We start from the raw sequence: 10,716 nt of genomic DNA, 5'->3' as shown, positions 1-10,716 counted from the left end.
ATTTATGAATCACTAAACTCAATGTTTTTAGATGCTGGGGGTGCAGGAGAGGAGCTGACCTATGTAGACTATGAGAAAGATACTCCTAGCTCACTTATTACAGGAGATAATTGGTAGATTCTACTCTAAACTTTTCTGAAACCAGATGGAGTCTTGATTGTAGTATGTAATAAAAGTCCTAACACTAGGGAAGGGTACACCAGGAATCTTATGGTTTCTATTATTTATTAGACCATTTTTCCATAGATAAAGAGCAAATTATCTCTAATGCTTACATAAATACCAGTGCATGATTCTCATGGTGTGCATATGTGTCTTAGGCAAATTTTGTATAAATAATAAGAAAAATTTGCTGATAACTTTCATCACAGTTTCAAAATCAGGGTCTTGAATTTATTCCAGTGTATTTTGTGCCATAGGTTTCATATATGTAAGGTTTAATACACTAGTATAAAATAATGGACTTCAGAGTACTGGTCACAGAAGAAGAGGACAAGAAGCTCTTGTAGAAAGGCTTCTATAAAAAGGAATTTTAATGGGTTAAATGGATAGGAAACCTAAATAAATTGTTTCTCTTTTATTTGGTACTAATACATTAAACTGGATATACTTGTTCAGTGTCAGCAATTGAAGAAAGAAACACTGGAGAATTGGGTAAAGAGTTGTGAAGATGAAAAAATACAAGATGTTTCTTAGAGTGAAAGGAGTGCAACCTCTGACAGATACAGCTTGATCATAGTCTTGAATTTCCATAAGCAACAAATTTCATAATGGATCAAATAACAGATAAAGACATTGTAGAAATGGTACAAAATTCAAGCTAAAAATCAGCTTGGAATTTATAATCGTTTAATTTTGTTAAAAATCTGGAAAGAGTTACTGCAGGTTGTCCAGTAGCATGTTAGGAGGATGCTGTTTTTTGAATCGTGAATATAAGGAATAAATTTACCAAATCTATTTATTTTATTTATAGGTCTATTTGTGTTGACTATACTTTTTCCTTTCTTTTCCTCTAGATCTAGTTGCTTTATAGGAGAATATGGCCTTATGTGTTTAAATGCTCCATGCATGTCTGATCCATGTCTGAAGGTATAACTCTTGCCCATGTGATGGCATGTATTGCTAAAGGCTTTTCTAGAGAAAAGAGGCTTTACTTTATATTTTTATTGTTGCCATAGTGTTTTTATCATTTAGGACAAAAGGACAGCGAACTACTTTTATTTATAGCAGCGGATTTAGTAACAGCAATTTATTTCATAGAAGTGTACACTCTCATTTAGGATATGGTTTAGATAGAAGAAACTTGTGTGCTAATGTATTCATACAATTTATAGATGTTCTGTGAAAACTAAAAAAACATACCTAGAATGTCTGTAGTTCAATGTGAAAGGTGGATATTTAGAACTTAATTTTAGTGTGTTGCTGAAGTGAACTTTTTTGTTGCTACTTCTTAGTTTGCAAAATCAACCATTCAAAAGTACAGAATAGTGGTATTTTCTCAGCAATAAAAGGCCTCAAATAATAACTTTCATTTTTATGTACAACTAGTGAAACTTCTGCAGCAGAATGTGCTACATCTCTCACTGATAGAAAGCAATTTTTTAAAATGTAGGTGCTGCTTTCAATATTTTTGACTTTTTCTTAATAGTAGACTTAAAATGTTTACATAGCTTCATTTTAAATTCTCTAGCAACTTATGTAATAGTGGATTTCTAATTAAGGGTACATAATGATGTTCAGTCTGTAGTATCATCCTATATTTTCTGTACTTTAGTGCAGCACTGAACAGAAAAGGCTGAAAAATATTTTTAAATTTTTTTGCTTTAACATGAAGACATGTTTCTGGTACTACTGTTGTTGACAGAAATAAACATGCAATGAGATGCCTTTTTTATAGGTGTTAGACTTTATTGAAAATCTGAGTATTTTTTTATAAAACCATCAAAATTATGTTTCTAGGAGGGGACATAACAACACTGTGAATGGCTAGGGGGGCACAGGAGCACCAGTTGATGAGCAGTTAAGAACTAGCAGCTAAAACACAGCACTGCATTTGAAACGTGCATCCTGACCTTACATCTCTACAGAGAAATGTAAGGCACATAATGGCCTCCAGCAGATGGCAAGGAAAAGGACCAAAAAGAATGGAGAAGAGAGCTTGCTTTTTGTACAGTCTGTCAGATTTTTTTTTTTTCTTTCTTTGCTCAGAGAATTAGGTACTTCTGGAACAAGCAAAGTCTCCTGTTATGACAGAGAAGGCATTTGTGGAGACTGTACCAGACCATATTAATGCAAAAGGCTAGAGCTTTCACAAGACCCATTACACTGGGGTCATCTTCAGCTACACTTTGCTGAATGCAGGTAGACACGAGCAGGTAGCAAACAGGACAAGCCTAACAGGACAGAAGCATCTGAAACAAGCTCGTGGCCAGGAGCACGTCTGTCAAGTGTGCCCAGCCATGCTCCCTCCTGGCATCCTGAGGAACAGCACGATGGGTAAAGATGTTGGCATTGCATTTCCACACAGGTTTTCACAGAGTGGGAAGGTCTGCCATGCATGTCACAGCCCCTGGAGAAACTGTATGCTAGGACCAGAGTTAAATAAATCTGCACCAGTAACAAAAGCTGAGGAGAGTTTATGGCGTGAGGAGCCCCACTCACAAAGAAACTTGTGCCTGTGACTAAGAATTAGGCCAAAAGTGTGAGAGTTTAAAAAGACCCCATTAGCATTCAAGAACTGAGTTTTGTCCTTGCTTATCCGCTTTATTTTCCTATATCTGTATTTTCCTGCATTCTTCCATATGTGAGATCATTCTAATTAACTGGCTACAGCATGTGGAATAGCTTTGGAGTTTGCACATCCCACCACACTAACTGGTCAATATTGTTCCCAGGAGATGCTGCTCCGTTGGCCCAATCCAAGAACATGGATTCCTATTCTCCCAGTCCTTACCTGGCAGGGCAGCTCACTTCTGGGTCCTGCAGTGGCATGGGCAAAAACTCCCCAATTAACCATCATAAACACGTTCAAGAAATCTCTCTGGTTTGCAGGTACTAAGGAGAGACCTCTTGAGTATGTAATTTACACCAGAAACAAAGTTTTCATGGGAGGCTTTTTGAACCAAAAGCTAATGAAATTAGTACCTACAATATAATAGACACACTGTAGGAAGTTTTAATTTCACCACATTAAAATCACCAACAGAAATTCACATTGCATAAACAGACCTGCAATTTGAATCAGAAAATCAGCATATCTTGATGCAAAATATAAAAGTGAATTACAAAAATAGTGTTGCCCTCTGCTGGCATTCTTTGCACTTTTCTCTATTTCATATAAATCTTCCCTTGATTTCAGGAAAAACTTTTTTTTTCATATCAACCATGTCAGCTTTGATCTTGGTATGCTAAAGGGAACCAGAACTGCATCTGAACAGCAAACTGTCAGTATGGAATTGACTATTGTTATAAAACTGCTTTTGCAACAATGCAATTATATATGCCAAGAAACTGTGTTTTTAAAAGATCTAAATAAGCCTGTAGATAATTCTGGAGTTCTGAAGCAAGCCTTTCTGATGGGAAACATGTTGAGACATAATGATGCTTTTTTCTGAAAGGTAGTTTTAAGAACCAGTAACATCCTATCCTGAAGTATGCACATTTTGCTTTGTGAATTAATATTTATAATCAGTATCAGCATTTTTACCCTTCTAGTACTGAAGAATGCTTTCATAAGTGCATCAAGATAGTCCATAATTTTTTCTTAAAATCAACCCTAATTACATTTGATGGGATACACTCTTTCCTCTGTAAAATTTTGTTTATACCTGCTTCAGGGCTTCTCTAGAAAGACCAAATGGCTCCTACCAAAACCTAGAAAAGGAGGCAAATATCAGAAGGATTCTTTGGACTTTTGCAGGTCTGTGTGGAGCATACTACATAGAGAAGGCTCTGGCTATTTTTAAGCATTGGGTTACTCAGCTATTTTAGCTAATAGAGTAATGAAAGGCACTGGAAGGTGTGAGGATTTTTCTAACTAGGAGCTGCTACAGGTCCACAGGGACAGCTTTGGTGATGGACTATCTGTGGGGAAGCATTCCTAGCATTATATAGATTAAATATTTTTTTGGATGGCTAAACTAATCTTTTTTTTGGCGGGGGGGAGAGAGGGGAAGGCAGAGGTTTCAAATCTGCCATATTTCTGTTGATATTGTTTTAAATGGGAGCTGCAGCAACGTTGGATCATCTAATGAGAATAATTGTTAATGCTCTTAAATTCCTTTGTAAAACCCAATACCTATGCCAAAGTCTCATTCAGCACTTTCTTGAAATGATGATTTGCCAGCTTTGCCAGTTTCAGAAATGTTAGCTACAGTACACAACATTCAAAGTTTCCTCGGAAAATCTAAAAAATCAAATAATATGTTGTCAGATAGATCAAAAGAGCAAATGACATTTCAGAGATAGGAACAAGGAAACTGGTATGTTCACAGATGTGACTGAGATGGCTGATGTTCTCACCGAAATGCATGATCTGCTAAAGGATCTTTATTACATCTTTATTACATTTTTGGCAGTGTAATTGATTTTATACTTTCACATGAGACAGTGCAGTTACAGAGAGCCAGGGATGAGTTAAAAGAAATTGGTCAGAGATGATCTCTAGCAATATGATGTGCTTCTGCTGCCACGTAATTATTTTAGTTCCTCCTTGGTATTGATACTCAAATGCAGCTGGATTTTGGGGAGGAAAAAAAAAAAAGGTGCAGAAGAGTGAGTACCAGGCCATTTCTTAGTTTGGCACCAGCAAAAGACAAGAAGTAATGCTTTTATAATTCTCAAGATTACTTACAAAATACTTGAGAAATACACATGTCAAGGAGCACACAACATAATTAGAGTGAACTCTGCACTTCAAGGCACTAAGTAGACCCAAGTCACCTGGTCTTTTTTTAAGAAATGCCAGATTTTTGATTTGTCACTTAATTCTTTCACCCTGTGCATATACATTTTGGCATTATTACACGCTAAAGGCCATTATTCTTGTGTGATCTCTTGCCTTCCTTGGGCTGCAGGGTGGTTGGTTGCCCATGGAGGTAGGAAGAAATGTACAGTCACAGATGTGGGGAGGTCCTGCTTTGCAATAAGGAAACCATTTTTGAAGTACTTTTTTACATAACAGATATAATCCAGCCTTTTCTTTTACTAATACTCCCAAGGATATGTTAGCAATGCATCCTCAGTATGTGAGAATTCATGAGAACAGGCTCCTTGGTGATGGGAAACAGCTGGTGGAATGTGGCCCTCAGGCCCTGGGTTACTTTCCTCGTGGTTTATGTCAAGAAATCCTCCACTTGCAGTACAAAGGGAAGAAAGATTTCCTGTAAGGGTGGGCTATGTGAACCAGCAGATATTCTGAAATAGCAACCTCCGGTGCTGTTCAGTGGTAGCATAAAGCAATGTAATGTCAAATATATTCCTGTTTCACTGAAAAGACTGTTTTTTGTGTCTAATAAAGCTGTACTTCATCAAGCTTCTTTCTGCCAGAGAAGAGGGGTGGATTAATGGGAGATGTGTCCTCTGCTAAGATAGCTGCTTTGTTGAAACTTGTAGGAATGTAGTATCTCAGATCCTTACTGCTCTTCCAGCTTTTGGTTGAAAATACCAATGGATTCAAATATTGTTGGGAGACTCCCATGTAGGTACACAAATAAACATGCCCAGGGACAGTAGAAACTCAACATTTCAGGAAACTTGAGTCAAAACCAACTTCCAGTAGAAATTACATGACAGCTGCACAAACTGCATGGGACTTCAGCTAAAACCTAATTAGCAATAGGACCTTATCTATTTTGATCTTGAGGTCTGGTTCCTCAGGACAGGGAAACCACTGAAGTACAACAGTGAGGGAACTTAAAATTACAGCAGTATTTACCTTTATTGGATAAAGGCAGCCAAATTACTCCAACCTATTGATGGGAAGAGATTGTGTTTCTTTTGTGCTCTGTAATTTCTAGCTCCAGATGGCAATGTACCTGGGTGACCCATAAACAGACTCATTTTGCCATCCCATGCCTCTAATAACCACTGGCTTTTCCTTGCTGCCAAACTATTGCTCTCAGGTGAGAAATGTTTTCTTCTGCTTTTTTCTCTAGAAGTAGTTGTACCTACAGTTATGGCTCTTGCCTCTGTGTGTGGTGGGGTTATCAGCAGGTAGCTTTTGGCCCTGCTGCCAAACTTTGCACCAAGGGCTGGCAGCTGTTTCTTGACTCAAGGTCGTGGCTTCCAGCTCTCAGTGCAGACAGGCCTTGGCGTGTGCTGCTCCAAATGGACTGCAGGGCTGGGGTTTGGGTAGGCACCATGTGTTCAATGTGTCCTGGGGCAGAAGGCTAGATCCTCCTATTGTGGAACATGCTGTTCTTAAGTTTTGTGTGTGCCCTGCTCTTGTTTTCTTAATGGCGTTTACTCTGCTCCATACGTTTTATTTACTTATCTATTTATTTTCTGCTTGGAACTGTACGATGCAACAGCTTTTAATCCATGTACCTATAAATTATGCCAGAAGTATTTGGCTGAACCATAAACTAGAAAAATATGTGTATGCAGAGGTTAAGGGCCTACCAAAAAAAAAAAAAAAAAAAAAAAAAAAAAAAAAAAAAGCTGAAGACCAGTAAAGCTGATCTTTCTTTGCTCTTGTAATCAAAACCAAAAGATCCTTTTTTAAAAAAACTTAAAGTCTTTTTTTGATGTCATGTTGGATGTTGGCTCTTTTAAAATGTTCACTGCAGCTGTAAGGAGAGGTCGTAGTTATCCCTTCACCACTGGATCAGCTGGGCTTAATTACTTACCTGAGGTCTGTCTGTGAATATCTTTGGGAAATCAGGTAATGCAAAACATGGACCACTGATGGTTGTTGTATTTTACACTACAAATCTGCAGAATGCATTACTTTCTTTGAATTACTTTCTTTGACTTAATTTTTGTGCATAATCACAAATTCAAGCAAATTCAGGCAAATTCAATGGCTCACAGACTTACCCTGCAAGGTTTCATGCCAGTTCAAAGAATTTAAAACTATTTATTGGGATATGTGTTTGCAATGGACAGCACATATGGTCCTACTGCTGTCTCCCTCCTGGTGCTATTTTTTGCTGTTATGGAAAGTTCAGTTTGCAAGACTTCCTTATGTTCTTTGTATTCTTTATTTTACAAAAATAATATTGTTAGTTTCCACTGAAATATTCTTGATATAAACATGGCTTAACTATGATTAAAAACTTAATCAAACTGCCCTATGTGGTATTCTTGCTTAAAGATTATTTGGAATTGTTTCAGGAAGAGGATGTGCATACATAGCCTATTCAGAAGAGCCATTTCTCTAAATTAATATTTGTCCTGAATCACCTCAAGTTGTACATAGTGGTTGATTCATCTTGTAAAATTGTGGAACTCTTTAGTAGACTGGAGGTTGAAGGTTACAGCAGCAGAGAGAAGACATCTGAGGAAACTACCATTGTGCTCCGTTGACCTTGGGATGAGGCTGGGACTTTGGAGCCCACAGGCAAATGGATAGTTTCAAAGACTCCCTTAGATTAGCAATGTCAAATGCCTCGTGTGCAGCCTTATAAGTTTTGTAGTGAGTAAATGAAACCTATTCCCTTTCTTGTTTGGTGATTCTATGATTCTGCCTCGTTCTGCAGAAGCCTGCTGCACTAACAAAAGGAAGGGGTAGCAGGCCCTGGTCTGTGAGAAGGTTCAGGTCTTGCACAATGTGACAAACCATAACATGTAGGAGGGTTAATTTATTACTATGTTTTGATTTAAGAGATTTCAATGTCAGTTGGCAATAAGGTCAGCAGCTGACCTTACTGCCAGGTAATGAGGAACTACTGGAGAAGTTTTCCACATCACTTTTTTGTTTGTATCCTGACAAATGTTTCTTTCTGTACCAGCTTCCATTGGTAATACCACCTCAGTACCTACATAGACTCTGTTGGCTTGTATATCTTGACTCTCCTAAAAGTATGAAACACTTGCAATATGAAAAAGGATTATCTGATAATAGTTTCAATAAAATGCTATATTAGGAAATATAGTGTTAGTGGTGTTAGGGAACAATTGGCAATAGAGAAGGAAAATGGATTTAATACAGGTAGAAGATGAGTGACCTATTGCTTGTCAGTTACATGCATGTTGCCAGCCTGTGGCTCCTGGCTGGGGCTGAGTCAGGCAATAGGCAGCCAGGTAAGAAGAGGCAGCTCCTCAGGAGTGCACCCAGCACTGCCAGTGTGCCGTAAGACTCAGCTGCATCTCTGCTGCTCAGTGGAATAAAGAATTCTGAAGGAAACTATGTGCAGAAATTTCCTCAGATCTGTTCCCAGACATCTACCAACTTGTGGGGGAATGTTGCAAATACCAGCCAGAGGAAGCCTGGGTGCCAAGAAAAATCTTGGCCTGGGGTATCCCTCAGAGTTGCTTCAAGGAATCAACATGTGTTTGTTTTCTACTTTTTAATATAAAACTATATATGGCACAATTGGTCTCATAAATATTAACTTTGCTACTTTGTGGAAATAACAGAATTCCATTGAGATCAAATCAGCTGATTCCTTGCTTGAAAAGTCAGTGAGATTTCTCTCTGGTACCCTTTCTTTCTTTTGAAGGTCTCTGCCTCTGAAAATGTGATTTAACTTCTCCTTGATTGATAGTTCTCAAACACACTATGGAAATGCTTCCCATTATAACTATTAAGTTTGAAGTGAAGCATGGTGCGATAGTTATAATCATTTAATCTGTAATTTCTTCAAATTTCTCTACACTCTAAATGGTGAAACAGTGACATAGATACTACTAGCAGATTGACTGTGTTGTTTGGAAGTATGCTGCTGTGAACTGCCAATATGTGATAAGAAATACAGTGGGACAAATTTCCACTTAAAAAAATTAAATTGGGCACAGAAAGGTCATGAGTGATGCATAAACTTTGTAAAAATCAAGGTAGAGTGATTTTTCTTAAGATGCTCCTTAAGAGCTAATCTGTACTAATCTGATGTAAATGTTGTGACCCTGGATTTATGTTGGGCTGTTGGGTTTTTTTTAAGCTTAAATCTAGAAATGTTCCATGGTGGAGTATCCTACATTGAACACGGAACATTATAGCTACTGCAGTTCTTCACAGTTAATGAAATTGAGAAGGAAAAGAAACAAGTCTAATTATGTTACTCTGTGGTAACATTATTGCATAATTTAGTGGACATAATACAGCCAGTAAACAACATTGAAAAGAATAAACATGATGGGAAAGACCATTCTGGACCACTTGTCTATTAGGTTAACATCAGTCAAATCAGGGATTTTGACTTTGATCTGGGATGTCCTCCTGTGTAAGTGTCCCTTTTTATGGAGCCTTTGCCTGTCCAGAGCACTCCTGTAGTAGAGGTCTCTGCTGGAAGTGGCTCTTCTGTACTGCAGGCTGGCACTGTCGTACATGTACGTGGTGGCTCGGGGGTCACGGAGGCTCGTGAGCACATCTGAGCTGCCTGCGTCATTTCGTATCTCTAGTGGTCTCAGGAGCATGTTTCCATGGGCATCAACCTGTGTCAAGGAAGGAACGTGGATTAGACAATTCCTCAGCCAGCCCAAGCCACCAGACGGACCATGTGGCTCTAGTGTCAAGGTGCTCCTGGGGCTGCAATGACAACCCTGTCTGGTACAGCATTCACAAAAGTGAAAAGATACTCAATACATTTTCCTGACTAGTGTGAAATTAGCTATTCAACATCTAAGCACCTTCCATCCTGACTTGGCTTCTTGGTCTTGTAATTCAGCTAATTGTCTCATCCTCTGCTAAGTAAGGCTTTTGTAATTTTATCTTTTACTTGGATCATGGCCTTTATGAAATACTGATTTTTAAAGTCTGGTGACTGGCACCTGAAGCTTTCACATACTCAATGTGAAAAGAAAATGTTGCTGTCTCTGCCCATTTTAAACAGTTTTCCACTGTCTGAGTGCTGCAGGTTACTTTCTAAAAGTTTTGTAACATTGGGTTCATCATGTAAAGAGCATGTAGATACATGTGTACTGTATCATTTACTGTAAAATACTCATGATGAGAATTAATTTTGGGCAATTGCAATATTACAGGGATGAAATCGTAGCATACCATTAACTTGTTCATGTGAGAAAAGAATAATCCATTTTATTCAATGAAAACATACATTCAGTTACATTTTTATGTGTTGATACCAGAAGCAGTTTCAAATATGTTTGTCACTTTATTTATTTATTTGTGCTATTAGTCAGAGCACTGTTTTAAATAATGAAGAAAAGAACTGGAAACTGTAACCAGGGTGTACATGTCTGGCACAAAAAATATTTATATGTATATATTAAATATTTTTTCATCATTGTCTTCTTATGTATGAGTGTAATTAACCGTGAATTACTGCATTGTTGTGTTTTCTTTTTCACAAATCTTTAGTTTTCTACACGTTTGCAGTAAAACCACTTTTAAAAAGTTTTTGTGGTATTTCCAGATTGACTTCTGACTTCTCCATAAAGACTTAATAGATGTTTCAAATTCACAGATATTTAAACATCCACTGTAGCTTGTATGAGGGAAATATACATCAGAACACAGGACTCTTAAATGAAACTTCAAAATCTTCACATCGAGGCTTGAATATTAATGTTGTTTTTGGTAAACTGTGGTATTGG

At 37.7% G+C, this 10,716-nt stretch overlaps 1 protein-coding gene across 1 annotated transcript in view; it reads right to left on the bottom strand.

Moving 5' to 3' along the window:
• Nucleotides 1-9,246: 9,246 nt before the first annotated feature.
• GABRB1 (gamma-aminobutyric acid type A receptor subunit beta1) overlaps nucleotides 9,247-10,716 on the bottom strand; it is a gene marked incomplete at its 3' end in the record, with an annotated part of 107,917 nt that continues 106,447 nt past the window's right edge. The window contains exon 8 of the mRNA XM_083861597.1: nucleotides 9,247-9,594. Coding sequence (XP_083717723.1) covers nucleotides 9,247-9,594 — 348 coding nt within the window. The remainder of the gene's footprint in view (nucleotides 9,595-10,716) is intronic.

Source organism: Zosterops lateralis (assembly GCF_965231275.1).
Source record: "Zosterops lateralis genome assembly, chromosome: 5".
NCBI classification, from domain to species: Eukaryota; Metazoa; Chordata; class Aves; order Passeriformes; family Zosteropidae; genus Zosterops; species Zosterops lateralis.
Note: the sequence above shows the minus strand (reverse complement) of the source record. Positions and strands in the feature narration are given on the sequence as shown.